At 44.9% G+C, this 26,436-nt stretch overlaps 1 protein-coding gene across 5 annotated transcripts in view; it reads right to left on the bottom strand.

Annotated features, from left to right (window-relative positions):
• The window catches only part of IQSEC3 (IQ motif and Sec7 domain ArfGEF 3), a 151,226-nt gene extending 125,235 nt beyond the window's left edge, over positions 1 to 25,991 (bottom strand). For all 5 annotated transcript variants that reach the window (XM_090043383.1, XM_090043387.1, XM_090043385.1 and 2 more), the window contains exon 1: positions 25,424 to 25,991. In XM_090043383.1, coding sequence (XP_089899509.1) covers positions 25,424 to 25,905 — 482 coding nt within the window. In that variant the 5' untranslated portion in view covers positions 25,906 to 25,991. The remainder of the gene's footprint in view (positions 1 to 25,423) is intronic.
• Positions 25,992 to 26,436: the final 445 nt, after the last annotated feature.

Genomic DNA, 26,436 nt, shown 5'->3' with positions numbered 1-26,436 from the left:
CTGAGAGGGATAACCTTCCATTCTTTTCTAATGATAGGTGGAGTAAAAACTGAATAGGCCATATGGCAACTGTGAACCTCTTGGTTCAAGTAATCTCAGAACACCCAAGAAAATGTTAGCTACCACATCACCCCCAGATGCCTGTGCAAACAATGGTTCTCAACCAATGGCTTATGGACAACATGCAACAAATACCCCAGACACTACTTTTGGCTTTTGGAAATTAAAAAGTTGCAGCTGCATTTTACAGGCAGACCAAAGTATGATCTTACCTACAGAGCACTTGGGTCCATGGAGCAGCAAAGTTTAAGGACCGCTGCCATTCAACCATGCTGCTGGTATCTGACAACCGAGAGCTTGGCACACTTGAAAAGAAATAATGCCATCTTGCCTAAAGAACAGTACATTTGGACACCTGAATGGAAGGAGGCTGAACCTTTGTGTGAGGTTTTGTGACTCCTTTTGGCCACTCATCTGAGATGCAGCAGATTCAGGGTCATACATATCAATTACCATCTTAGCATGTCAGCTCCAATTATCTGTTGTTTAGGTTTGGGGTTGTTGGGGTTTTTTGTTTGTTTTAATTAACCCAACCTTCTGCAAGGAAGAGGTGAGCATCAAGTCAACCTTTATTTATTCTTACTTCATGAAAGAAATTGCTAATGGATAGTGCCAGGGCTGGAGTGATTACCAAATCCTTTACATGAATTCACCAACATAAATCATTCTACAGAAACTCATTTGTCTTAACAAGTTCTTGCGTCAGTGTTCTCTTTATTATCTTGCCCTAGAAAGGTTTGCAGACTGTTTTCTAGACACACAGTCTATTAAAGGAGAGAACAAACTGAAGAGGACTAATTTAAGCATACTAAAAAAAATGTTCCATACTGAGTAGTGTATGTTTGCTCTAACAGTCTCTCACATATACACATAGTTCTGGGTTCCCCTGCCAATCCCAGGACTAGATCGTAGTATCTTCTCCTGGGATGCCCACTGTTTAAGTGGGACTATCTCACACAAACAATGCATCACAATCTAGCCATTTAGGAAAAATATAAAGAGAAAAGAATAAGTATTTTCTCTTTTCTTATTTCGGATGCATACAATCTGTCTCTTTGCTTTAAAAATAAATAATTATAATGAATCATAGAATCATAGAAGTCGGGTCGGAAGGGACCTTGTAGAGCTTCAAGCCCAACCCCCCGCCTGGGCAGGAGAAAAAGATTGGACTCAAATGAGTCCAGCCAGGTAGGCATCAAGCCTCTTCTTAAAGATCCCCAGGGTAGGAGCCAGCACCACTTCCCTAGGAAGTTGGTTCCAGCTCCTAGCCGCCCCGACTGTGAAGTAGTTCTTGCGGATGTCTAATCTAAACCTACTCTCTAATAACTTGTGTCCATTGTTCCTTGTCATGCCAGGGGGTGCTAGGGGAAACAGCATCTCCCCTAAACCATTCTGGTCCTCCCTAGTGAGTTTATAGACAGTCACCAGGTCCCCCCTTAGCCTTCTCTTGTGAAGGCTGAACAGGTTTAGGTCCCGCAGTCTTTCAATGTAGGGTCTGCCCTGTAGTCCCTGGATCATGCGTGTGGAGAGTTTGCCACCAGCACCACCTCTTGCTTGTCGTTATATTGGAAGGATTAGCTTCTCACCTAGAGGACTGTAATAAGGTGCATAACACAGGGACTGGAGTCCAGTGCTTAGGAGCCCTGGGTCAGCCAACAGGGTTGATTGGCTGGCCCTGGGGGAAGTTAAAAGCTGCCAGAGAGATGATGTTGGGGAGGGAGGGAAGCTGAGAAGAAAGGCAACACTGAAACACTATGATGAAGCCCTTGCCCTGAATAAAGTGGGAGGGGTGTTTGTTATTCTGTTTAGTTTGAGGTAGGAAAGGGGGAGGCTTGCTTCTGGGCCTGGCTAAACCTGCTACAAGGACCTTAACTTGGTTTTTAAAAAAAACCTGGATAATGATATTTCACAAGCTATAACTGCTATGGAACATGATTTGAAAATCCTCATTCCTTCACATGGTGAAGAGGTGGATGCAGTAGCTTATGTGTCCACTTTATGACATCATAATTAGGTTCTCTAATATCCTCACTAGGCTCTTAGATCAAAGGAAGAGACTTCATGGTTTGAATTAAAAGCAAGTAATGAGAGTTTTTTGTACAGAGGAAATGCCATATATATTCTCATACCACATGTATTCCCCCCCACCCCCTGTGAGATATTAAGTGGGGAATCTGATTTTTCTGCTCTGGACTGGAGGAATGGAAGTTTGGAAACACTATAATGGCTGCCATGCTTTTCTCCCTGCCAGCTCCAGGGAGGGAAGGGCAAAAATCATTCCTCATGATCAGAAGTATAACTTTAACCCTTTCAGAGCTGCTGCTGAATTGGCAGCAGCTTTTTTGATAATTCATCAGTGGTTGTGCAAGGGTTAAAACTAGATTTTTGCTGACACTGAAGTCTGTTCTGCTCCTGCCTTCAAGATACAACCATACCTATAAAAATCTTTTATTTTCTTTCCCCCTCCCCCTTAATTTTGCTTTCCCAAAACTATCCATGTTTTATTTGGGAGGATGTGTGGTATGCAAGAAAGTATGGTAGTATGTACTCATCTGAAAGAAGCACCAAAATGCAAACTCTCTTTTTTTTTTTTAAGTTCATTTTCACCTTGTTCATAATGAAAACAGGCATGGAGATGAGCTCCTAAATAAACATGACTCTGTATATAGAGCACTATTGCGCCACTAGAACTACACCCTACTTGGTGGAACCAGCCACCATGCCAGGGCAATAGTGTCACCTACCAACAGTAATGATGGATAACTGTGCCACCTTTCTATTTGCTTATCACTTCACGCTTGTTTTTTAGTTTAATCAGTGCAGAATACTTGCTACCAAGGTTAAAATGTTATTTGCTGTCATTAACTGGTCATCCTGCAACAAAAGGCTTAATTAAATCGGTATCTCTTGCCCATGGGTTCATTGGAATCCAGTGGTCTTGCCCTCCTTTCACTTGCATGGAATCGGGACTAATAACTCCTATTGAATCAGTTGCACTAACCTCAGTGGAGTTACTCATAGTTTACTTTATAGTCAAGCAAGGGAACTGTATATGAAGCCTTTAGAAGAGCCTGGGAACAGGCAAAAGAAAATACACTCTTGCAAATAATGTTCTTATTTGTACCTGTGCTAGGTTTAACTCTACAAAAAGATGGTTTTTGAAGATGGTTTGATCTAGTCTTCTTTAAAACTGGTGTTACTTAATAAAAATTAAACTGGGTAAAGAAAATCCAAGTGGATTTTTCAAAGTGAAACACCCTAATGACAAATGAACTTGTACCCAGTAGTACAGTGGTACTGAGTGACAACAAGTCTTTCTACAACAGATACTGCAGTCCCCAGTTCCCCATGGCATGCAGAGTCTCTGTACCACTGTAGTTATTAGTTAGGGTCAGCCAAAAATGATGGGTGGAGGGGCTGGGGCTAAGTGAGTTCTGTGTCACTTCAAAGTATATGAATAGGCATTGTGCCAGCAACCACCATCCTAATCTTGTAAAATGGGCCAGAACTATCCTTGTGGATGGACCTGCTATTATTAACTAGACTATCTGTTAGCAGATGAGCCCCTTTCTAATTCAGCACTACTAGAAATCACAAGCTGAGCCAACAAAGAATGCTGTGTACTGATGAGTGGAAAGCAGCTCTCTGGAAAGGTAGGACATTATAAAGTGTGTGTGTTGGGGGGCGGGGGGTCAGTAGCTAGTAATCTTCCCATACCCACACTCATCATCTTGATGGGCAGGATAAAATTGAGATGTTACTTTTCCAGATTCATACCAAGTTGTCTTTTGTCTACATTCATAAATATGAAGCTAAATGAGCCTTTTCTATTGGGTTTTTTCATATTTTGTATTAATTTCTGTGCTCAGGGAAGTGAAAGACTAATAGTACTGACTAGGGCCAGGCAGAACACCAGCAAACTTCCATCCTACAGCTCTGCAAATATTCTGCTACCTGCAACACCTCAGCTGATCTAAACCAGAGCTTCCACGTAGCTTTGCCAATGCATCAGAACCTTACTATGCCAGCTCAGCCCTGGTCACCCACCCAACTCTTCCAATAAGCCAGAATCCTGCCCTCTTCTACTCCTGGCTCTTCAGTCCTAGTTCATCAGTGCATCAGAACCCTGTCCAGCACCATTCCTTGCTATTCAACCTTGTTCCTTTACACACCTCTACTAATACATGTTATCATGTACCTTCTTCTGCTTCTCCAGCCTGGATCCTTCATGTGACATAAGTAATGCACCCAGGTCCTGACCTCTGGCTCCTTCTCTGCCAGTTTTTGATTGTGCCCTCCCTAGAGAGTGCATCCAGATCTTTGAATTGACTTTCATGCTGACTTGCAATACTATCTTTCTAATCCAAATCTGGATTCCTCTGGAACAAACTTCCAATCCTGCTGGAGTACAGAGAATATCAGATTACCCACCAGACAACACCTGTAGAGCACCAATTTCATTTTGGCTCAAATTCAGTGTGGATCTTCAAGTCCTTTAGAAATGAAAAGAGGACATGAATTTATTGCACCTAATGTCCTCCCTATTTATTAGATGGTAGTGGCACAGCAAGATGCTTGCTGTGGGCAGCCAAGGCATGCTCCTATCTCAAATTAACGTAGAAATACTGCTTTTTACTGTGTTAATACTACTCTCAGTGCTGGATTCAAGGACTTCTTTGGGCAGATCTACATGTACCATTAACGTGCTGTAAAATACTGCATAGTAAGATTTTACTTACTACGCTCCGCTGCTGAAAAGCGGAGCTGGGCCGCTCGGAGCTGTGCTGCGGCTGCCAGCCAGGTTCCACAAGCCAGAATTGCTGTGACTGCAGCCCTAGGATGCCCCCAGGTAAGGCCAGCACAGTGCCAGCTCCAGCCTCCCTATACTCTGTCCAAAGCAACTTCCCGCATGCCAAAGCATGTGTGGCACAAGCGTTCCATGGGGACAAGTAGCTGCAGCACAAGGTGTACTGCTGGTACTTGTCCCCAGAGAACCAAATATCCATACACATCTGGACATACCCAAGAGGATCAGTTCAATGCAGGGCTACACCAACCCTGCTGTGCCCCCCTACAGCATCCACGGGGAGCTCCAGGCTCCTCCAGGTGGGCTGGCACCAGAGTCAGGCCCTGATCACTGGGATGGCGGGGGAAGCTGTCCCACTTCCAGGTCAGCTGCCTCTCAGCCTCATGCATTAATCTGCTAATTGGGATACAGGGCTGGGAAGCAGCTGCCTAGGTGAAGGGACAGTTTCCCTGCCCCCTGCTGTCTGGGCTGACTGGGAGCAATTTGTTCCCAGTCAGCAGTCTACACATGCACTACATAGTACTAGTTACTGCACAGTTAATCTACTACCAGAATTTGCAGGTAGCATGCAAAATTAGTGTACACATAGTACACTAATCTATTGTGCAGTAAATGTCATGCATGTGTAGATGGTGATGCTTTACTGCATGGTAGATTAGTCTACTGTGCAGTAAAATGTCTCTGTGGAGAGTGGTCACACCGCAAGACAGGCTGGGGATACAGGCCAGCTTGTGGGCTGATCAAAACCAGATGGCCTTCAATGTTAAGAAGTGTAAGGTGCTGCATCTCAGTAGGAAGAACCCTCAACACACTTGCAAGCTCGGTAGTGCCATGCTCACTAGCACCACAACGGAAAGAGACTTGGGGGTCCTGATTGACCACAAGATGAATGAGTCACCAATATAATGCTGTGGCTGGCAAACCAAACCAAACTCTGCTGTGCATCTACCAATGCATCTCAAGCAAAACCAGGGATGTCATCCTCACACTTTACTTGGCCTTGGTGAGGCCTCAGCTGGAGTACTGCATCCAGTTTTGCCCCCCCCCCGCCTCCCTTCAGGAGGGATGTGGAAAAGCTTGACAGAGTCCAGAGGAGAGCCACTTGTATGATCCAAGGCCTGGAGGGCAGGCCATAAAAGGAGAGGCTGAGGGAGTTGGGACTCTTCAGTCTGGAAAAGAGAAGGCTCAGGGGAGACTTGGCAGCAGCCAACAATTATACAGAGTCTTCATAAAGGCTTTGTGCACTTTTAAACTTTAATAACTTAGGTTGTGCACAAGGACTTTATGAAAACTCTGTATAAGAGATGTAAATCAGGACCTGGAAGAACAGCTGTTCAGCAGAACTCCCCAAGGGATAACAAGGTCTAATGGCCATAAACTCCAGGAGGGCCAATTTAGACTAGACATAATAAAAAAAAGTTCTTTATGGTGCGAGTGTCCTGGGTCTGGAAGACTCCCCACAGAGGTGGTGAAAGCACCTACTCTGGACTCTTTCAAAAAACATCTGGATATGTTTCTTGCTTGGATCACTTGATCCCAGCTGACTTCCTACCTATGGTTGGGGGGCTGGACTCAATCTCACAAGGTCTCTTCCACCCCCTAATGAATCTATGAGTCTTACGTAGATACAACCTTTAGAACTTATAGTGAGACCACCCTATGACTACCTAGCATTCCATGTTGGCAACTCCAAATACCGCCCACAATAACCTCTACAGAAATATCACTGGAGCAGCAGGGTAAATCCTCCTACTTCATAAGCATATGGCTCTCTTTCACTGAGAATTACCAAAGAAGACTCCTCAATAGGTATGAGCACTATAAGATTCAAGATATGCTGTTGCACAGCTCTGATTCCATCTGGTAATGGAAAAGCAGGTCATATGAACACAAACCAGTCTGTTGCATTCAAAATCACCCCCTCCCCAGCAGTGGTGGTTGCCCTTTGGGTGCCCTATAGAGAGGCTCAAGTTTGGACCCTACAAAGCACTATAACAAGTATAGTCTGAACACGCATGTTATGGTAAAATAAACTCTAAAATATAACCTGTGTGCAACAGGACACTTGACTAGCTGAAGGCCTTATATAATTGTATGGCTTGCACTACCCATTCCCCCACCTTCTTCAGACACACACACCTCTACCTGCAGTATTTAAATATGATCAAAAGCTCTTCATGTCAGATTCCTAAATCTGGGAAGCTTGAGATTCAATCCTCTGTTTCTATTACAGGAAGCTTCTTTGAAGGCAGAATCCATACCACATAGCACAATGACATTTTACATGCTCAGACTTCTTCTGGGTCATTCTGTGAAGCAATCTCAATATTTCTCTCAGCATTTCCTGAGTCTGATAATTACTGTTGTAGCAACAGCATGTAATCAGGTTATGGGCATTGACTTTGATGAGCTGGTAACCACATATTTTAAAGTCAGCTAAATGTTCATCTTCTTAAACCACTGGGGAAGGGAGGGGGCTTTCCATGCTTCCTCCTGGTACTGTGTCAATTCACTATGTTTCTGAAACTCATGATCCTTGTAATGAAACATACAGTTCATATACCAGTTAATGTGCTCACTTGTATAGATAGATATGTTATATGTAGGCTTTCATATGCAGTTCATATAAGAATTGTGCATAATCCAGAGGACTTTGCCTCTCCATTTGCAAATATATATGCACCCCTAAATGGCTATGCATAATGTGTGCCTACATTTATATACACTCATGTATGACTGACCACCCCCCCCACACACAATTTTCTACACCGACATTATTGTTCAGTATCGCAAGGGATCAGCCCATCTCTGTGCTCTCAGACATACTGCAGATATCCAGCTGGATGAGGCAACAGGATTCTTAATAAGCAACGACTACCTTGTTCTAACTGGGGCTGCAGTGCCTCACTATAAAGCCATGACATTGTATGTGGTTCTACCACCAAGAAGATGCTGCAAGCAGTGCAAAATTTGGATTGTAACTTTGAACTGTGACTCCTTGAATGCCTCTGCCACAGGCTACTTGTTTTTTAAACAAGTAGAGAAGCCTCAGGACACTGGCCCCATTTCTGATACCTGGTTGCCAAAGGCCACCCACTAAGTGCTGAACAGCACCAACTATACACATCCAGCTAAGTGCTTCTCAAGCTATTGTCTTCCCCAAAGGAGAATGGTATTGTTTCAAAACAACAGCAAACTAGGGAAGGGAAAGACATAGCAGTAGTAGATAATGAAGGAAAGGGGGCTAGGAGACCTGACCTCTGAGGTGTTGGTCTTCTCCTGCAGTGGGAGAGATGACAGCATGCATGACCTCTCTGGGTAAAGGGAAAGGAAAACAAAGCATAAATTGCTACTGGAAGCTGGGAGAGAGAAGGGACCTAGCAAAATCCAAGGTGCATTTTATACCACATTACTAAATGCCAAAAAAAAAAAGTCTTGTCTCCCTCCCTCCTCCCCCTTCAGTGCACACTTCTGCTATTTCCAAGAACAAACTAAAACAAGGCAATCCCCTCTGACTCAAGCCCTGCCTGTGCAAAAGGGATTTTTATGCATATTGCACAGAATTACCATAGTAAATCCCTAATCAATATGGGGGAGAGAAGGAGAGAGTGTACACTGTAGGGGTTTATAAAAGACCTATGAGAACTTCCCCAGCACCAAACACTTAATGAAAAGACAGACAAGGATGGAGTTAATGCCATCAAAATGGCAGGTTATAGGAAAAGCCCCTATCCAAAATGTTAATAACAGTTAATCAGACTGAGCTAATGAAAATGTGTTATAGTATCAGAGTTGTATCACCAACAGGAGGACAGGGGCCTGAATGTTCCATTTATTACTGGAAATGTAAACCACAATCCAGAATCCATTAAGCCATACATATCAGTCACGCAAGATCTCTCCTTGGCTAAGTCAGGGACAGATGTGACAGTGCAAGTCTCAGACTGCATGCGTGAGTCAGTGTTGCATGCACTGGTGTGTTTGTATCAGCAAGCAGGGATAGATGCAGACAGCTATTCCATTTGATTTGGGGTGCATTCCTGTGGGAAGAAAGCACTGAAGCTCACCCGGCTGTGGCTCTTGGAACAGGCAGACTGTCAACTTATTCACATGCACAGCTGTGATAATTACTTTCCGCTTCTGTAACTCACTCGCAGTGCCTTCCTCTGTGGGAGGCTTTCCCTTTTACTCCCAAAAGAGAAATGATTTTGGTATGTTGAACACATTGGCCAAGCTAATTCCAGTGAGACCAGACTGAAACAGTAGAGGCAATGAGTTTTTAAACTACTCCTTCCCACTGCCCCATCATCCTCTGTAATCTCCTGCTGGTCATTGTTATGGTAAACAGATTAGGTCATTGCTAATTTATATATCATTAATTTTTATTCAGTGAAATTTCCCTGCTATTTACTATAAACGCTGGCTGTATGCAGAAAAATCCTACTGGACACACACACACACACACACACACACACACATATGTATACACACTCAAGAGTATGCTATTCAATTAGCCCTCTTAGACCTAAATTTACCTCCACTCCAATCCACTCCACTCCACTCCACTCTCTGCCATCTTTTTTTGCTATACAGTTTGACATCAAAAGTGAGCAGCTGGGAGCAGATGCTGCAGCCTTTGGGCCAAGTTCTAACATCCCTATTTGGGCAAAGGTCCTATTGATGTTAAGCTAGAGCTTTGTATGAGACTGCATTTTTAGTCCTGTCTCCATCCTGCTGCACAGAAAACCTTCCTGCTCCTGTGAGTAGGACTTCTGACCATTTCTAGATTATTTATTTATTTATTTAATTTGCACTTGCACCCACAACAGCTTGAATTATACTTACTCCTGCAAGGAGGGCAGATTTTGCCTGATCATAATAATTAAGGGGATGAGTTTCATAGTTTCATAGCTTCATAGTTTCTAGGGTCAGAAGGAACCTGAGCAGATCATCGAGTCCGACCCCCTGCCATGGCAGGAAAGAGTACTGGAGTCAAACGACCCCAGCAAGGTGTTCATCTAGCCTCCTGTTAAAGACCCCCAGGGTAGGAGCCAGCACCACTTCTCTTGGAAGTTGGTTCCAGATCCTAGACGCCCTGACAGTGAAGTATCGCCTCCTGATGTCTAGCCTAAATCTACCCTCTGCCAGCTTGTGACCGTTGTTCCTGGTCACTCCTGGCGGTGCTCGGGGCAACAGGGACTCTCCCAATGCCTGCTGGTCCCCTCTGACTAGTTTGTAACAGGCCACTAGATCCCCCCCTCAGCCTTCTCTTGTGGAGGCTGAACAGGTTCAGGTCCCATAGCCTCTCCTCATAGGGCCTGCCCTGCTGCCCCCGATCATGCGAATGGCCCTCCTCTGGACCTTCTCCATGTTGTCCACATCCCTCCTGAAGTGCAGTATCTAGAACTGGATGCAGTACTCCAGCTGCGGCCTGACCAGTGCCGCATAAAGGGGGAGTATCACCTCCTTGGATCTGCTTGAGATGCATCTGTGGATGCATGAAATCTGTGGATGCATGACAAGGTATGGTTGGCCTTCCTGACTGCATCCCCACACTGCTGGCCCATGTTCATCTTGGCATCAACGATGACTCCAAGATCCTTTTCTGCCTGTGCACTGATGAGAAGGGAGTTCCCCAGCCTGTAGGTATGGTGCTGGTTCTTCCTCCCCAGATGCATCACTTTGCACTTGTCGGTGTTAAATTCCATCCTATTCTCATCTGCCCACCCCTGTAACCTGTCTAGGTCCAATTGTAGCCTATTCCTCCCTTCTAGCGTGCCCACATTCCCCCACATCTTAGTGTCATCAGCAATTTTGAACAGGGTGCTACTTACACCCTTGTCCAAGTCACTGATGAAGATGTAGAACAGTGTGGGCCCGAGGACCGAGCCCTGGGGAACCCAACTGCCCACATCCCTCCAGCCAGTTGGCGACCCATTTGACTGTGCAGGTGTCGACACCACAGTCCCCCAGTTTCTTAATGAGAACGGGGTGAGAGACAGTGTCGAAGGCCTTCCGAAAGTCCAGGAAGACTACGTCCACTGCTACCCCTGCATCTAAGGATTTGGTGACCTGGTCATAGAAGGCCACCAGGTTGGTCCGTGTTGGTTGCCTCTAAGCATAATCTCCCCTGCTGGCCCCTCGTGGATATGCGCCAGAATAATTTTCTTAAAAAGCTTGCCCAGGATTGAGGTAAGACTAACTGGCCTATAGTTTCCCGGGTCCTCCTTCTTCCCCTTTTTGAATACGGGAACCACATTGGCCCTCTTCCAGTCCTCTGGCACCACCCCAGAGCACCACGAGCGCTTGTAAAGCCATGCCAGGGGTCCCGCAATGACCTCAGCAAATTCCCTCAGTACTCTGGGGTGGAGATTGTCTGGACCAGCTGATTTGAATACATCCAGTCCGTCCAGAAGTTCCCTAACCAGTTCCTCACTAACCCTTGGCCTAGGTGCATCTCCCCTGAGGCCAGATGGGGGTCCAGAGGGGGGGTGACTGTTCTGGTCCCTGCTCAGGAAAATGGAGGCAAAGAAATCGTTAAATATGTTGGCTTTGTCGTCTGATGTGAAGACCAAATTTCCTAGCATGTCTTGCAGGGGCCCCACGTTACCCGGTACCTTCTTTTTGCCCCCTATGTATTTAAAAAAGGACTTCTTGTTGTCCTTGATCCGGGAAGCTAGTCCCAGTTCCATCTCCACCTTGGCCTTCCTGACCGCCCCCCTACATCCCTGAGCAACCGCAATATAATCCTCCCTGGTGATAGCCCATCCCTTCCATTGGGTGTACGCCTCCCTTTTAGCTAGGAGACATTCCCAGATGCTTTTGGTGAGCCATGGGGGCTTATGTGCCCTCCAGCTCCCTTTGATCCGTGTTGGGATTACCTCCCTTTGGGCTTGGAGGATCGTCTGCTCTATAAATAGTCACAGCCTTATTATTGTTCCTGCCCAGCCCCACCTGCAACAAAATTTTGTTTTTCCTTCTCTTCCTATAATGGCAGCAGAACCTGCAGATCCCAGTAGTATCTCTCTCCCATTGTATGATTCTACCTCTAGCCACTCATGGACTGAGTTAGATTTCAGGATGCAGCTATGTTAATGTTAGAAGAATGAATCCCCTAGCATTTAAAATGTTTGTGCAGCGTGTCTGTCCATCTGTCTGTCTCAAGGCAGTATGGCCTGGTAGAGAGATCACTTGGAGTTGGGGAACCTAGGTTCTACTGCTGACTGCCACTGACTTTGCTAGGAGACCTTAGCAAGTCACTTCCCTTCCTTCTGTGTTCCCATCAATAAAATGGGGACAACACAGACCTCCTTGTTATAGTGCTTTGAAATCTGATGGTTAACACAGCCCTTGTACACTATTTTTTATTTTATTATCCCATTTTCTTTTTATGATTTTATTAGTATGTATTATTGTATGGATCTTTTACTCTCCCATCACTGGACCTTGGCCAGAGGGAAAACTTGCAAATATTTGCCAGTCTAAATGTATGCTTATAATGATATTAGTATCACCTTTTATTCCTGAAGTTTCCCAAAGTACTTTATCAACCATAAGCCCATAAATATGCAGCTACCTCTGAAATGCCTCCACTTGTATTGTGAAATAGATTACCTTGTATAACAATGGCAGTGATGCTCCTGTTCTCAGCAGGAAGTGCAGAATAATGGGCTTGATTTCCCACTGCCTCGCAACTTCTGTAGTCACCTATACCTGCACTGAGTGGGCATAAGATGCTTTTTCTTGGTAACATTTCTCATTTGCTTTGTATTAGTTTTACATTAGTGTGAATGACTCGTGAAGGACAAGGCTGTGGAGAATTGGACTCATTATGATCATAGGAAAGTAAGGCTAGAAGGGACCTTGCAAGGTCATCTAGTCCAGGGCCCTGCTCAACACAGGATCATCCCTGAACAAACCATCCCACCCGAGTAGCTGTCTAACCTGTTCTTGAAACTTTCCAGGGATGGAGATTCTGCAACTACTCTAGATAACCTGTTCCAAGACTTGATCACCCTCATAGTCAGACAACTCCTCCTAATCTCCACCTAAGTTTCCTGTTGTTGAAACTTGAGGCCATTACTTCTGGCCCTGTCTTCCACAGCCACAGAGAAAAGCCCATCTCCAGCATCACAATAATACTCCTTCAGACATTTTAAGCCTGTTATCAAATCCATCCTCAGTCTTCATAGTTTCATAGTAGCTAGGGTCAGGAAGGACCTGAACAGATCATCTAGCCTGACCCCTGCCACAGGCAGGAATGAATGCTGGGTTCACAAGACTCCAGACAGGTGATCATCTAACCTCTTTTTGAATTTACCCAAGGTAGGGGCAAGAACCACTTCCCTGGGAAGTTGGTTCTAGATTCTGGCCACCCAAACTGTAGAATATTGATCTCTAACCTAAATCTATTCTCCATCAACTTATTACCATTGTTCCTCATCATCCCAGGTGGTGCTGGGGAGAATAGGGCTCTTCCTATTTTCTGTTGATCTCCCCTGATGAGTTTGTAGGCAGCCACCAGGTCCCCTCTTAGCCTCCTCTTGCCAAGGGTGAACAGGTTCAGGTGCCTCAGTCTCTCCTCGTAGAGCCTGTCTTGCTGCCCTCTCACCAAATGGGTGGCCCTCCTCTGAACTCTCTCCGGCTGGCCACTTCCTTTTTAAAGTATGGCGCCCAGTACTGGACACAGTACTTCAATTGCGGCCTGACCAGTATCGCATAGAGGGGGAGTATCACCTCTCTGGACCAGCATTAGATGCATCTTTGGATGCATGACAAGATATGGTTGGCCTTGCTGGCTGCGGTCTGGCATTGGCGGCTCATGTTCATCTTGGAGTCAATGACTGACTCATCTTGGAGTCAGTTTATTCTCTTCTCCAGAATAAATAACCCTAGTTCTTTTAGCCTTTTCTTCTAAGTCTTGCCTCCCAGGCCCCTAATCATTTTTGTTGCTTTGCACTGGACTCTTTCCAAACTGTCCACATCATTCTTGCAGCGGGGGGCCCACAAGTGGACACAGTACTCTACATTGTTGAATCTCATCTGATTGATTACAGACCACTCTGTCCAGGTCATTCTGGATCCTAGCCCTACCCTCCAGAGTATCTGCAACTCCACCCAACTTGGTGACATCCACAGTTTTACTAAGAATTCACTCAATCCCATCTTCCAAATCATTAATAAAGCTGCTGAATAATACCAGACCCACGACAGTCTCCCGAGGAACCCTACCTGATACCATCTCCCAAGTAGACACTGAGCCATTGATGACTACTCATTGACTGAACGAAAATGAATGTAGATACTGGTCTTGGCAGCAGAAGATAACTGTGAAAAGAACAAAGAGTCTCAGAAGAAAGAGGCCAGAATGTTCCCGCTACATTAATGTAGGAGAGTTTTGGAGAAACGCTTCAGAACAATTGACGGTAATATTCTATGTGGCTCTTTGGGAAGATGCACCAGGAGGTTCATCGGTCAGTTCGAGTGAGCTGCTAACAATGCTGATAATACTGCAGAATTTGGTCCAAGAAAGGACACATGGGACCAGATTGTGATTCAGTCATACCTGAGTCAATACAGTCATTCCACATTTGCATTGGAGTGAGATCAGAATCTGGCTTCTTCAAATGTATCCAGGCTGTGCTGATGGGTGTCATTTAGGAAGGCCTTCGACACTGTCTCTCACCCCATTCTCATTAAAAAACTAGAGGACTGTGGTGTCAACACCTACACAGTCAAATGAGTCACTAATTGGCTAGGAGGGTCGCACCCAGAGAGTGGTGGTGGATGGGTCCTATTAGACCTGGAGGGATGTGGGCAGTGGGGTTCCGCAGGGCTCGGTCCTCAGGCCTGCACTGTTCAACATCTTCATCAGTGACTTGGACGAGGGGGTAAAAAGCACCCTGTTCAAATTTGCAGATGACAGTAAGATGTGGGGGGCTGTGGGCATGCTAGGAGGGAGGAATAGGCTGCAATCAGACCTAGACAGGTTACAGGGGTGGGCAGATGAGAACCGGATGGGTTTCAACACTGACAAGTGCAAAGTGATGCATCTGGGGAGGAAGAACCAGCACCATACCTACAGGCTGGGGAACTCCCTTCTCATCGGTGCAGAGGCAGAAAAGGATCTTGAAGTCACTATTGATGTCAAAATGAACATGGGCCAACAGTGTGGGGACACGGTCAGGAAGGCCAACCATACCTTGTCATGCATCCACAGATGCATCTCAAGCAGATCCAAGGAGGTGATCCTCCCCCTCTGTGCGGCACTGGTCAGGCCACAGCTGGAGTACTGCATCCAGTTCTGGGCACCGCACTTCAAGAGGGGTGTGGACAGCATGGAGAGGGTCCAGAGGAGGGCCACTTGCACGATCAGAGGGCAGCAGGGCAGGCCCTATGAGGAAAGGCTACGGGACCTGAACCTGTTCAGCCTCCACAAGAGAAGGCCGAGGGAGGATCTAGTGGCCTGTTACAAAGTAGTCGGCAGGGACAAGCAGGCATTGGGGGAGTCCCTGTTCCACCAAGCACTACCAGGAGTGACTAGAAATAACGGTCACATGCTGGCAGTGGGTAGATTCAGACTATACATCAGGAGGTGCTACTTCACTGTCAGGGCATCTAGGATCTGGAACCAACTTCCAGACAAAGTAGTGCTGGCTCCTACCCTGGGAGTCTTTAAGAGGAGGCTAGACGAACACCTTGCTTGGGTCGTTTGACCCCAGTACTTTTTCCTTCCATGGCAGGGGGTCAGACTTGATGATCTGCTCAGGTCCCTTCTGACCCTACCAACTATGAAACTACAGAATGGCATTCTGTGTACATTAAGATGTAGCTTCATTAATGTAGAATGTTTGGAAGAAGCATTGGCAAGTGGTTTCCTCAGGTCTTTTGCAAGTTCAGAGCAAGATCAGTGGTCTGGCATATATGGATACCAGGATGGCCCTCAGGATAAATCCAAATATTCAATTATTGTAGTGAAGGAGTCTATTCAAGTATCTAGGCAGAGATAAGCTGAGGTCCAGCTGGAAATGGATTTGTAAATTAGAAATGAACACATGGAAGACAAGGATATTTGTGAGGCAACTGAAGTACCTATACAGTTGACGCTTCTTATGTAACATCCAGCACAGATGAAAGCAGTCTCTTCTGAGGCTGGCAGGGGACTGCGTTGGGTTCCATAATTACAGGATGAAAGTGGAAATGGGCCCTGTATTTAAATAAATGAAATGGTGTATAGGATCCTCCTAGCTTTTAGGCCCAAACCCAGATTTAGCCATACAGTTCAGCTGAGGTGGTACAGTCCATATGGATAGCATTCCACTCAGTCTGCCAGCACAACTCTGGAAGCTGATGCTGAAGCACTTGCAGTGGGCATGATTTTCCCATTAGAGCAAAATGGTGTGAGCCACTTTTGGAGGACTGCCTGGAAATGGACTCTAGAGGAACAGAAGACAGCAGAACCTGACATAAATGTCTTATTTTTAAATGAAACTTCAGGGTTTTGGGGGAAAAGTATCCTTGAATACAGCAAAAATGAGGAGGAAGTTTAAAAACTGCAAGACAAGATTTGCCTTGGGGTGGGGGGAGGGGTTGTGCCTACAGTTTTCTCCAGTCCTTGAGAGTGGAAGGAGGTGTTTTCTGTTCTGTTTCTGTGGGCATATTTCAATGTATTTTCTCAGCCATAGTGTATGTCCTGCCTAGGTCTCTCGTGAAGAAGGGAAGCCTGTATCCATATTGGGCTGGGCATCCATGAGAAGTGAGGGGATCTATCTGGCTCTGATAAAATCACTGCTCTGTTAAAATCTGTTGTTTGTTAAAAATGCTCTGTTAAAATCACTGATCCTTCATCAGTCATTTCTCAGCTGTTTTAAAGACATAGCTAAAAGGCTATTTCTCCCACGACACTATTGTCCCAGGAGACTATTGGTTCTTTGTGAACAATAGGCTTTTAACTATGTCTTTAAAATAGCTGAGAAATGACTGATAAAGGATCAGTGATTTTAACAGAGCATTTTTAAAAGACAACAGATTTTAACAGAGCAATGATTTTATTAGAGCCAAATAGATCCCCTCACTTCTCATGGATGCCCAGCCCGATATGGATATAGGCTTCCCTTCTTCACGAGAGACCTAGGAAGGACATACAATATGGCTGAGAAAATACATTGAAATATGGCCACAGAAACAGAGCAGAAAACACCTTCCTCTACCATTTAACCATTCTCAAGTACTAAGGAACAATTTACAAAAAACCCTGAAAAAAATGTAAACTAGACAAAAGTAGGTGTATTTTGGAGAAAGTTGTTATTGCTTGACTCAAAATCAGCTAAGGGGATTCTCCTTCAACATTTCAACGTTGCAAAGATGCACCCCTCTCTGAAACTAATCAAAGAAAGTTTTATCCCCTCCTGAAAAAGTTTTAATTTTGGAGTATACAAAAACAAGAGTTGATCAATTAGCATAATTTTAGCTTTCGCTGCTAGCAAAAGCTGCACAAATTTGCCTGTATATGAAGCAGACTGATGGCTCATACACATTAGGTAGGGAACATAAAGACATTACTAGACATGCAGCATATCTTTATGAGCTTGCAGCAACAAACCTCCTATAGGCACTAAATTATAATACTATTAAAAGGACTACACACCTATTACATGAAGGATCAAAATGATACTTAATGGCTTTTCATTCTTCACTGTTATTTCTGTGTTGACTTGTTATCTGTTGTATTGTCAGCACTCAAGATAAAGCCATTTAAATCAGTGTACATTTATGTATATGGATGTGTATGTGAATACACACATGTGTATATGCACACAGGCTACAACAGATTGTCAATTGATATAAATTGGGATGGCTGATCGAAGTCAGTGGAACAGAATTTATACCAGCTGAAGATGCACTTTTACCTATAAAAAAGGAAAAAAAACCTAAATAGTATTTCATTTTGCTCTTGGGCACATAACACACATTAGTGCATATTCAAGCGCATTTCCTCTCTTACACATAACACACTGAAAACTAATGATGATAACTTTGTTTTTCAGTATAATGGAGATCATAATAAGACTACTCAGCTCTTATCTAATGTTTTTCATCTGTAGATTTCCAAGTGCTTTATAACAAAAGGTAAGATGGGTAGAGTGGTGTACACTGAAAAAAAGAGACTTGTTCAAGGTCACAAGTAAATTTAAGAGTAGAGCTAGAAATAGAACCTAGGTCTTCTGATTCCCAGCCCAGTACAGGAGCCAATAGAGCATACTTCCCCCTAAATAGAACCACTGTATGGAACAGATCCAGTAGCCAAGATTCACATCTACCAATTTAAGACTTAGCCGAGCAAAACAAAAAATCCAGAAATAGAATGAACACTAGAATTCTACTAACTCAGCGTATGTTAGGGCACAGATATTTGTGGGGGAAATATTACTTAATTTTCAGAATTCCTTTTTTAAAAAGCAGAGAAAAATGTCACACTTTAAGATCATTCTAATCTGGGCTCATAAAGTATTCCTTTATCTTGTACTTATTTTTTCTTCAAGGGTTCCAGACTAAGCAATGATCACAAGCCACCTGCAATTTTATAAGAAATGCATTTGTTTTGTATCTGTTGCCCAAAATACATTTCTGGTTTTCTACAGTGTTTTTCCTGGGGGGGATCAAAGAAGGTTTCTTATCCACAAATAAACAGAAAAATAAACCATAGCTGAACTAAGAAGGAAAGGGAGAAAGAGTAATGCAGCTAAACTGACACAAAGAAAATACTAGGGGAAACGAAGAGACAAATAATAAAACACAGCAAGCAAAATAAAGAAGTAAAAAGATTAAGACAGAAAGACAACAGAGCTTTTCTGACTCTCTCTCACCCTAAGATGTCACGGCAAGCAAACTAAACCAAGGAGCAAGATCTGGATAGGCAAGGTGTGGAAGTCATTGCAGCCCTCTGCATTTTTGTGTAAATCTGTGCATGTGCACATTCTGCTTTAACATTTGGACACATATTTTTTGAACCACTAAACAGAAGCTGAATTTAATAAAAGAGCAACCCCTCCCTTTGCTCCCTGAAAGTCTCATTATCTGGCATCATGCCAAGGCTAGAAACAAATTTGTAATTGCTACGCCTAACCGTGACCAATAGCTCAGTTGATTTCACGTACAATGCAGATGAGAGTGTGTATAATCTTTGTAAAATGTAAATACTATATTGTATGCATATATATGCTATACATCTGTAGGTTACATAAACAGAAGATTTATATTAATCAAATGCAATTGTTTACAAAGTGTGTTTGCGGGAGAGCATGCTATGAAAGGGCTTTTTTAACCCACAAAAACCAGGAAATTAAAGTATCGGTCAATTGTACCATCAAGTGTAGTAGGAACTTCAGCGCAGTAAGTGACCTTCCATAAAATGTTTCTTGCAATGCACAAGTACAACAGAGAGAGTTATGGCTGACTAAATGTTACAATTACCTGGCACTGAAGAACTGAACCCCTGACTGAGATTTTACATGGCACCATAGTCAATCTTTGTAGCAATGCTCCCCATCCCCAGTCAGAACTGAACAGTTCTCTTTCTGGGTTCTGGCATATTGGCCTTTTGGTCAGCATTGTGTTGAGTCACTATTATGGGGACCCATATCCTCACCTCCTGGTGTTTTGAGTGGTCTCATTACTGGGCCTTGAGACCCTACCCTCCTGTCTGGATTTCCCAATGGTTTAATTAACAGGAATACATGCCCTTTCATATGTCAGTTGCTGAGGGATGACACTAAAAATGGTGCCAGACGAGCTCACTCCTCCTAAGGGCAGGAAGTAAAAGAAAGCATGCCTCAATCTTGTATCTCCCTGGGGAAGAGGCACTAAAGAGGCAAACCAACACAAAGTCTGAGTCTGTAGAAGGATGTATTCAATTTCCAAGTGACTTGGGACTATCCAGCTGGCTGTAACAAAACATATAACCAAGGGAAATTAAAGCAAAAATAGAGCCAGTTTATAAAGAAAACATGCTTGCATCTTTCTCATCTCCCCATCTGAGCACTGGATGTTCCACCTTCATTGCTGATACTGTAGACCACAGCTGTTTACATTCAGAGGTTTATACATTTAGAGGTCTATACAGTGCCTGTTAGAGGCACTGCTGCACTGTCCTTATTGGGATTTCTGGTGGTAGTAGTCATAGATACTGACACATGATGACCTTGGCCGGTATTTCCTATAGACTCATTACTTGCTACTGCTTCCTCATATCCTTATCAGACATTGGATTTCTTCTGATAGCATCTTCAGCAATGATGCCTTCTTGCTATGGCAAGGATTTTGTATAATATCAGTGGGATTTTTCATGGTAACATTATTAGCCATTCAAACTCTGTCCTTGCAGCTGAGATTTCATATGGTGTCTGTCCTAGTCTTGGACTTTTCCCCCTTTTTCTGGGATTTCTCATGGTAGGGTTAGTAATCACTAATGCCGTAACTGTTTGCCCAGTACAGATTTTATATGCTATGGATGTGATCATTCAGCTTATATTGTACTGTGTATTTTGAACTGAAAGTGAATGGAACCAATATGAATATAACTTAAAAGGAATACTGCATCATACAGTGGAAAAATGGATACTACCTCATATTCTTTTTAGTCAAATTATATATCATGCTTAAACAATCTATTGACTTGTCTACATTGAGGCATTATCCATAGATGTACCTGCATCAGTGCAAAACTCAACTTTATTTGAAGCTAGCATATGCCACACAGCTTCAAGTGACTTTTTACACTGGTGCAGTGCATCTACAGTAGAGTTGGCTTTGTGGCAATACCAACACTGCTACACTATTGTCTAAAATAAATATGTTATCAAACCCTGTGACACTCAGAACTAAATCTGAATTTAAAAATATAATCAGAGGACAACTCCTACACTTCTGTACCCAAAATAAAACTGGGGAGGGGAAGGTTGGGGTCATTCTTATAACTGAGTGTTATTGTTATATATATATAACATTTACAGGCACAGTGCACAAATATAGCAAAATATGTTACTAGTAAGCCAAAATATTTACAGTAATTGTTAGTACCATTGAAATCAGTGGGATTCAGTCTAATGCTTTTACCCTGCAGAAAATCCATAGACTAGAACATTAATGCATAGTTATAAAGAAAAATTAAGGGAAGCAGCATATCTGCATATGCAGTATCTTCATTTTATAGTTACATAATTGAGCTTTTTAAATTAAACAAAAAATATAGCCAACAGCCTCAGTCCATAGCAGAGGCTGTGGCTGTAATATTTCATCTTTCGAACTGTGTCTTCTTTATTAAACAGCAAGATAACCTTCCTCCTACCCCCATCTAAAACAAACACAAAATCGAAGAGTTTCAGCCCAGTGTGCTCCAAAAAGATTATAGCCCCTAAGGACCTGAAGTTCTATAACATTTGCACCAAGAGGTACCAAATTGCAGGAGGGGGGTGGTCTTCAGCTGCAAATACAGAACTAGAATTCAACTGAATCAGATCCAATCCTGGATCTGCCACAGAATTTTTGTGCAAGGGTAAGCAAGCCACCTTTTTTTTTCTATGCCCCAGTTTCACCACAGGTATTAGAAGGCTTTATAATGCTCCCTGGTCTCATGTAAATGTTATTGTCTTTGGATGGAAGACTCTATAAATGAATTCATGTTTTTTTATTACTTATATCACAAAAGCCTTTGCCACCTGTGTACAAAGGACCTAGCCCTGTAGTTCTTACTCTGGAGTAGTAACACCCACTGAGGAGAGGGCTGCAGCATTTTCCCATTTAGACTTATGAAGCCAAATCAATCCAGGTGTAACTCTGTGGTATGCAATGAAGAGTGTCAAGGGACTGGCAATAAATGTAGTCTTCTGATAAAAGGGGGAAGGGAAAATCGCATTCAAAACATTTGGGAATATTTTAGGATGGTCTCTTAAGACAAGAGCTTGCCTAATAAGGGTGATCTAAAGCATGCTAATTCGACAACCTGTATTTTTCAGGCAAAACATTCCAGAATGACTGACCTTAATTTTTGTTTTTTAGAATTGAAAGTGAGGCACTTATGCAATAGATTTCTAGGCAGAAAGAGATACATGCCACAGAATAATAATCAGCCTAATTCCTGCTGAGAAATCGCAACACAAATCTTTCCTCAACATCTCCTTTAATAAGTGAGCTCAGCATTGCTAGTCTCTAACAATGACATGCAGCAGCAATTAGCAGTCCTCTGCATACCTAAGGAATTCCTTCTTTTCCAGAAAAGGACTTGTTATTTACATATGGGGTTTTTTACTTAAAATATAAAGGAGGTTTTGTCTACCTTTGGGAAGAAAAGCAGAACAGTAAATAAGCCTAAACTTTATATAAAAAGCGAGAGGAAAGAGAAAGGAATGTGTATTTTTTTTGTCAGCTTCTTAAGAAAAAGGCAGGCTGGTCAAGATGGAGAGTAACACTGGCCCAAAAGCTTAGCTCTTCACTTCTGTCCAAAGATGAAGGCTGAGCCAGGGTGATCAGGCGATCTCAACCCCAGCTCTAAATAAGAGAGACTTCTGGGCTGTCCCTGAGACAGGGGAGCAGAATGAATGGATTTAAACAAGCTGTCTTGGCCCTACAATTTAGTGGAAAACTGATAAAATCCCATTTCTTGGCAATGATGGACTTGGCACTGCTTTGACATCTGTTTAAGCCTTGCTTCTACCCACCACATTCCTGCATTGTAAGATTTCATTACTGCTCTGTTTAGAGTAGCCATTTTCTTTGGTGATAATTATTTGGTTCTCACAGACCTAGTGAGATACATTTTAGAGAAGACTATACTTTAATGTTCATAACATAGCAGTAAAATGATTAGGGGAGGGGAAAAAGATGGAAATCAGGTTAACTTTATATTGGATCTTCTCCATGTACCGCATCTACTAAACCAAATGTTCCCTACTCTTGCATAAAATCCCAAATATAACTCTTGGGTTGGTCAGTTGGACTTTAAGGAATGCTACACACACTGTCAGAGCTTCCATATTCAACTTGCCTCAGAGTTAGATGTTGCAGTCTCTTTGATTTCCCCCTGACACTTTCAGATGAGACAAACTAAAGCCTGATATATATAATCAGTTTAAAAAGAAGGAAAGGAACAACAGACATGGACCAGCGGGAGTGAGGAATCTGGACCTTTTTGAATCTCAGAAATTTGATTTTTATATAAAGACTTTAGTTTGTCTAAGCTACAGAAAGAAACAGAAGCAGTCTATTTTAATCCTCCTGAGTGAAGAGAGCTGCAGGGATTGCTGTGTTATCCCCAGCAGCAGCCCTGATTTTCCACAAATCGCTGTATATATATATCACAGATCATCTGTGTCCTTAATGCTCCTCTGTTTGTGCATTTTGATATGAAATCAAAAAGCCACAGTTCTTTGGGTTTTTTTCCCCCCAAAACCAACCTCACTACAAATAAAAGGCTCACACAGGAAGCAGCTATACAGAGTAGACTCATGTATTGAATCTGACTCTTCAGTTTGTCTAATGACGTATGTTAGAAACTATATTCAGATGAAAGGAAAACCTTGCCAATACTATGTTTCTAATTGTGGTTTCACTGCTGGGCTCAGATTCTTAAAAAATTAGCTTTGATTCTGCCTTGCTTGCATGGGCTTTAATTTGGTGTAACACAGGTGAATTAAACTGAGCTTTTCTGGACGGACAGTGAGTTGATTGTACATGAGTTTAGAATCTGTCCTGTGTCTTATTAAAACTTCTTACAGGGCATAGTGAATGACGGCCTGATCCTGAAAGTGCTCATTATGTGGCAGAGTGCTTGCTACCATGACTAGTTCTATTGGCCTCATTAAGTGGGGCTTCCAAAATTGAGCCCTTATAGTATATAACATTTTAGGGGAAAGGAGTTTGGTTTTGGCATGCAAGATATATAGTATATGTCCTGCCATGGCAGGGGGTTAGACTTGATGATCTGCTTAGGTTCCTTCCAACCCTACAAACTATGAAACTATGTAAGATATTGCGTACAGATTTTGACATTTCTGTACTAACTTTCTATTTCACTGACATGAGCAAGTGGTGTAAATTAGCTGGGAATCTAGCTGCATGCTTCTAGCTAACCTTCAGTGTTTGAAGCAAATGCAGTATAGGGATCCTTTTATGGAAAGAGAGGAGAGAGAAAAAGAATGTGTTCTGGGCTAGAAAATATTCCAAAGACCTCCTTTTCTTCAATAGCATCAGAACTAAACCATTTTAATCTGGAAAAGAAGGCCAATCGTGCTTTTACAACCAGTGTGTACTCTTGCTCTCAGATGCTATAGTGGCTTAAGGAATACATCAGACTCTTTCTGTTCTTCCCAAATTCACTAACTCTGCTTTCAACCAAAACCACTTCCCTACTTCCAAAACACCTAAGAAAAAGCAGACCAGGTACCTAGCACAGTTTTAATTCCAAAGGGGACATACTAGATGGCTAATGCAGAAAAACATAACTCTCCAGCACTAATCTCCTTCAGTGTCCGTGCTGCTGGCTTGCTAGCTCCGGCTTAGCATAGACACACACATATAGCATGGTTTTGGGTATTAGAATCCATGCATGCTTTATTAAAGAGGAAAGGCAAGCAAAAATACCCGCTTCCTTTGAAAAGCTTAGACAGGTACCAGTCACTGAAGAAGCTAGAAAACTGAGATAGTCACAAGTGAATGGCATGTGTGCCTACATCCAAGCTGTGCAACACAGCCAGGCATCCATAATGGTGAGGAAATCCCATTGCTGGGCCACGAGGATGCTTTTTGGTTTTTTTTTTCTTTTCCCTCCTACCAGCTGTCCACCATCCTGATGCAAACAGAAGCACTGGCGCTCTGCTGCTGTGACTGGCAAAGCCTCCTTCCCTGCCCCGGCTGCACAGGAACCATCCTGCCTTATGTATTGGGTGATTGGTGTGCACATGCACCCGTGCGTGTGTGTGTATGCACTGGTGATGTATGCAGGGGGCAGTGTGCATGTATATGTGTGTGTGTGCGCGCGCGCGTGCGTGTGTTACAAGGGGCAGTGTGTGGGGGCAATGAGTGGTGTATGCGTGACAACATGGGGTGTGAGGGAGAGACGATACAGACAACATGGGGTGGTGTGGCAAGAGGCAGTGTGTGAGAGAGAATATGGGGGGGTGCACGCATGTGTGAGGGAGAGCATGAGGGGGTGGCAAGGGGCAGCATGTGTGTGTGTGTGTGTGTGTTGCAAGGGGCAGAGTGTTTATGTGGTGGGGGCAATGCACAGTGTATGAGTGACCGCCAGTGTGTGTGGCAAGGGGCAGTGTGTGTGAGAGACTAAAGAATATGCGGGGGGGGGGGGTGGCAAGGGGAAGTGTGTGTACGTGGTGCAAAGGCTGATGTGGGGGGGCAAATGGGTGGGGTATGTGACAACAGGTGCGTGTGTGTGTGGACGAGAGGCACGGAGTGGCGCACACGAGCCCTGGGGCCGGGCCGGCCGGGAGGGATTCCCTGCCGCCCCCCGCCGCCCCGGCGCGCAGCCCCCGGCGCCGCCCCACTCACTCGGGTCTCCGGCTCAGGGCGCCCTTGGCGATGGCAGCGGGGGGCTTGTGCGGCAGCAGCGCGCCGCAGCAGCCCCGCTCCCGGGCCTCCTTCTCCTTCTCCTTCTCCCTGTCCCTGTCCCGGTCCGCCGGCGGCGGCTGCGGGGGCGCCCGGCCACTGGGCCCGGCGCGGCTGGGCTGCGGCGGCGGCGGCGCGGGGAGCTGTCGGTGGTGCTGGAGCGGCTCCGGCGGCGCCGCGGGCGGCTCGGGGGCGGCGGCGGCGGCCGGGGCCGGGGCCGGGGCCGGGGCCGGGGCGGCGGGGGGCGGCGGCGGCTGCTGCTGGCGAAGGCTGCGGTTCTCGGTGCTGAGCTCGTCCAGGCGCCGCTCCAGCTCGTCGATGCGGCGGCGCTGCGTGTGGATGAGGCTCTGCTGGTTCTGCACTATGGCCGTCAGCTCCTTCAGGTACAGCACGGCGCGCACCGGGTTCTCCAGCAGGCTCTCCATGCCCCCCCGCGCCGTCGCCGCCGCCGCCGCCGCCGCCGCCGCTGGCACATCGGCGCCCGCCCGCCCGCCCGCCCGCTGCCTCTCGGCCCGCCGGCCCGGCGCCCCGCGCCTCTGCCCCGGCCCTGCCCCGCGCGTCACGCACGGGCGGGGCCGGGGCGGGGCCAGCCGCAGCCCGCCCTGCCGGGGGGAGGCGGCAGCGGGGCGCGGGGCTGGGCGGCGATGGTGGGGGGTTGCGATGGGTATTAATGGGGATTTGGGGGGGTGTTGCAACGGGCAGTGTGTCTGTGGGCGGCAATGGGCAGTGTATGTGTTGGGTGTGTGTGCAGCGGCAGTGGGCAGTGTGTTAGGTGGGGGGCAAGGAGCAGTGTGTGGGGGTGGGTGTTGCAGTGGGTGCAGTAGGTGTATGTATGTGTTGGGGGGTGTAGCAGCAACGGGTAGTACGTGTGTGTGTTGAAATGGTCAGTGTGTGCGTAGGAGGCAATGGGCAGTGTGGGCGTGCACATGTGTGTTGCAGTGCACAACGTATATGTG

The sequence above is a fragment of the Crocodylus siamensis genome, chromosome 4, assembly GCF_052110815.1.
Source record: "Crocodylus siamensis isolate JL-2025a chromosome 4, ASM5211081v1, whole genome shotgun sequence".
Classification (NCBI taxonomy): Eukaryota; Metazoa; Chordata; order Crocodylia; family Crocodylidae; genus Crocodylus; species Crocodylus siamensis.
Note: the sequence above shows the minus strand (reverse complement) of the source record. Positions and strands in the feature narration are given on the sequence as shown.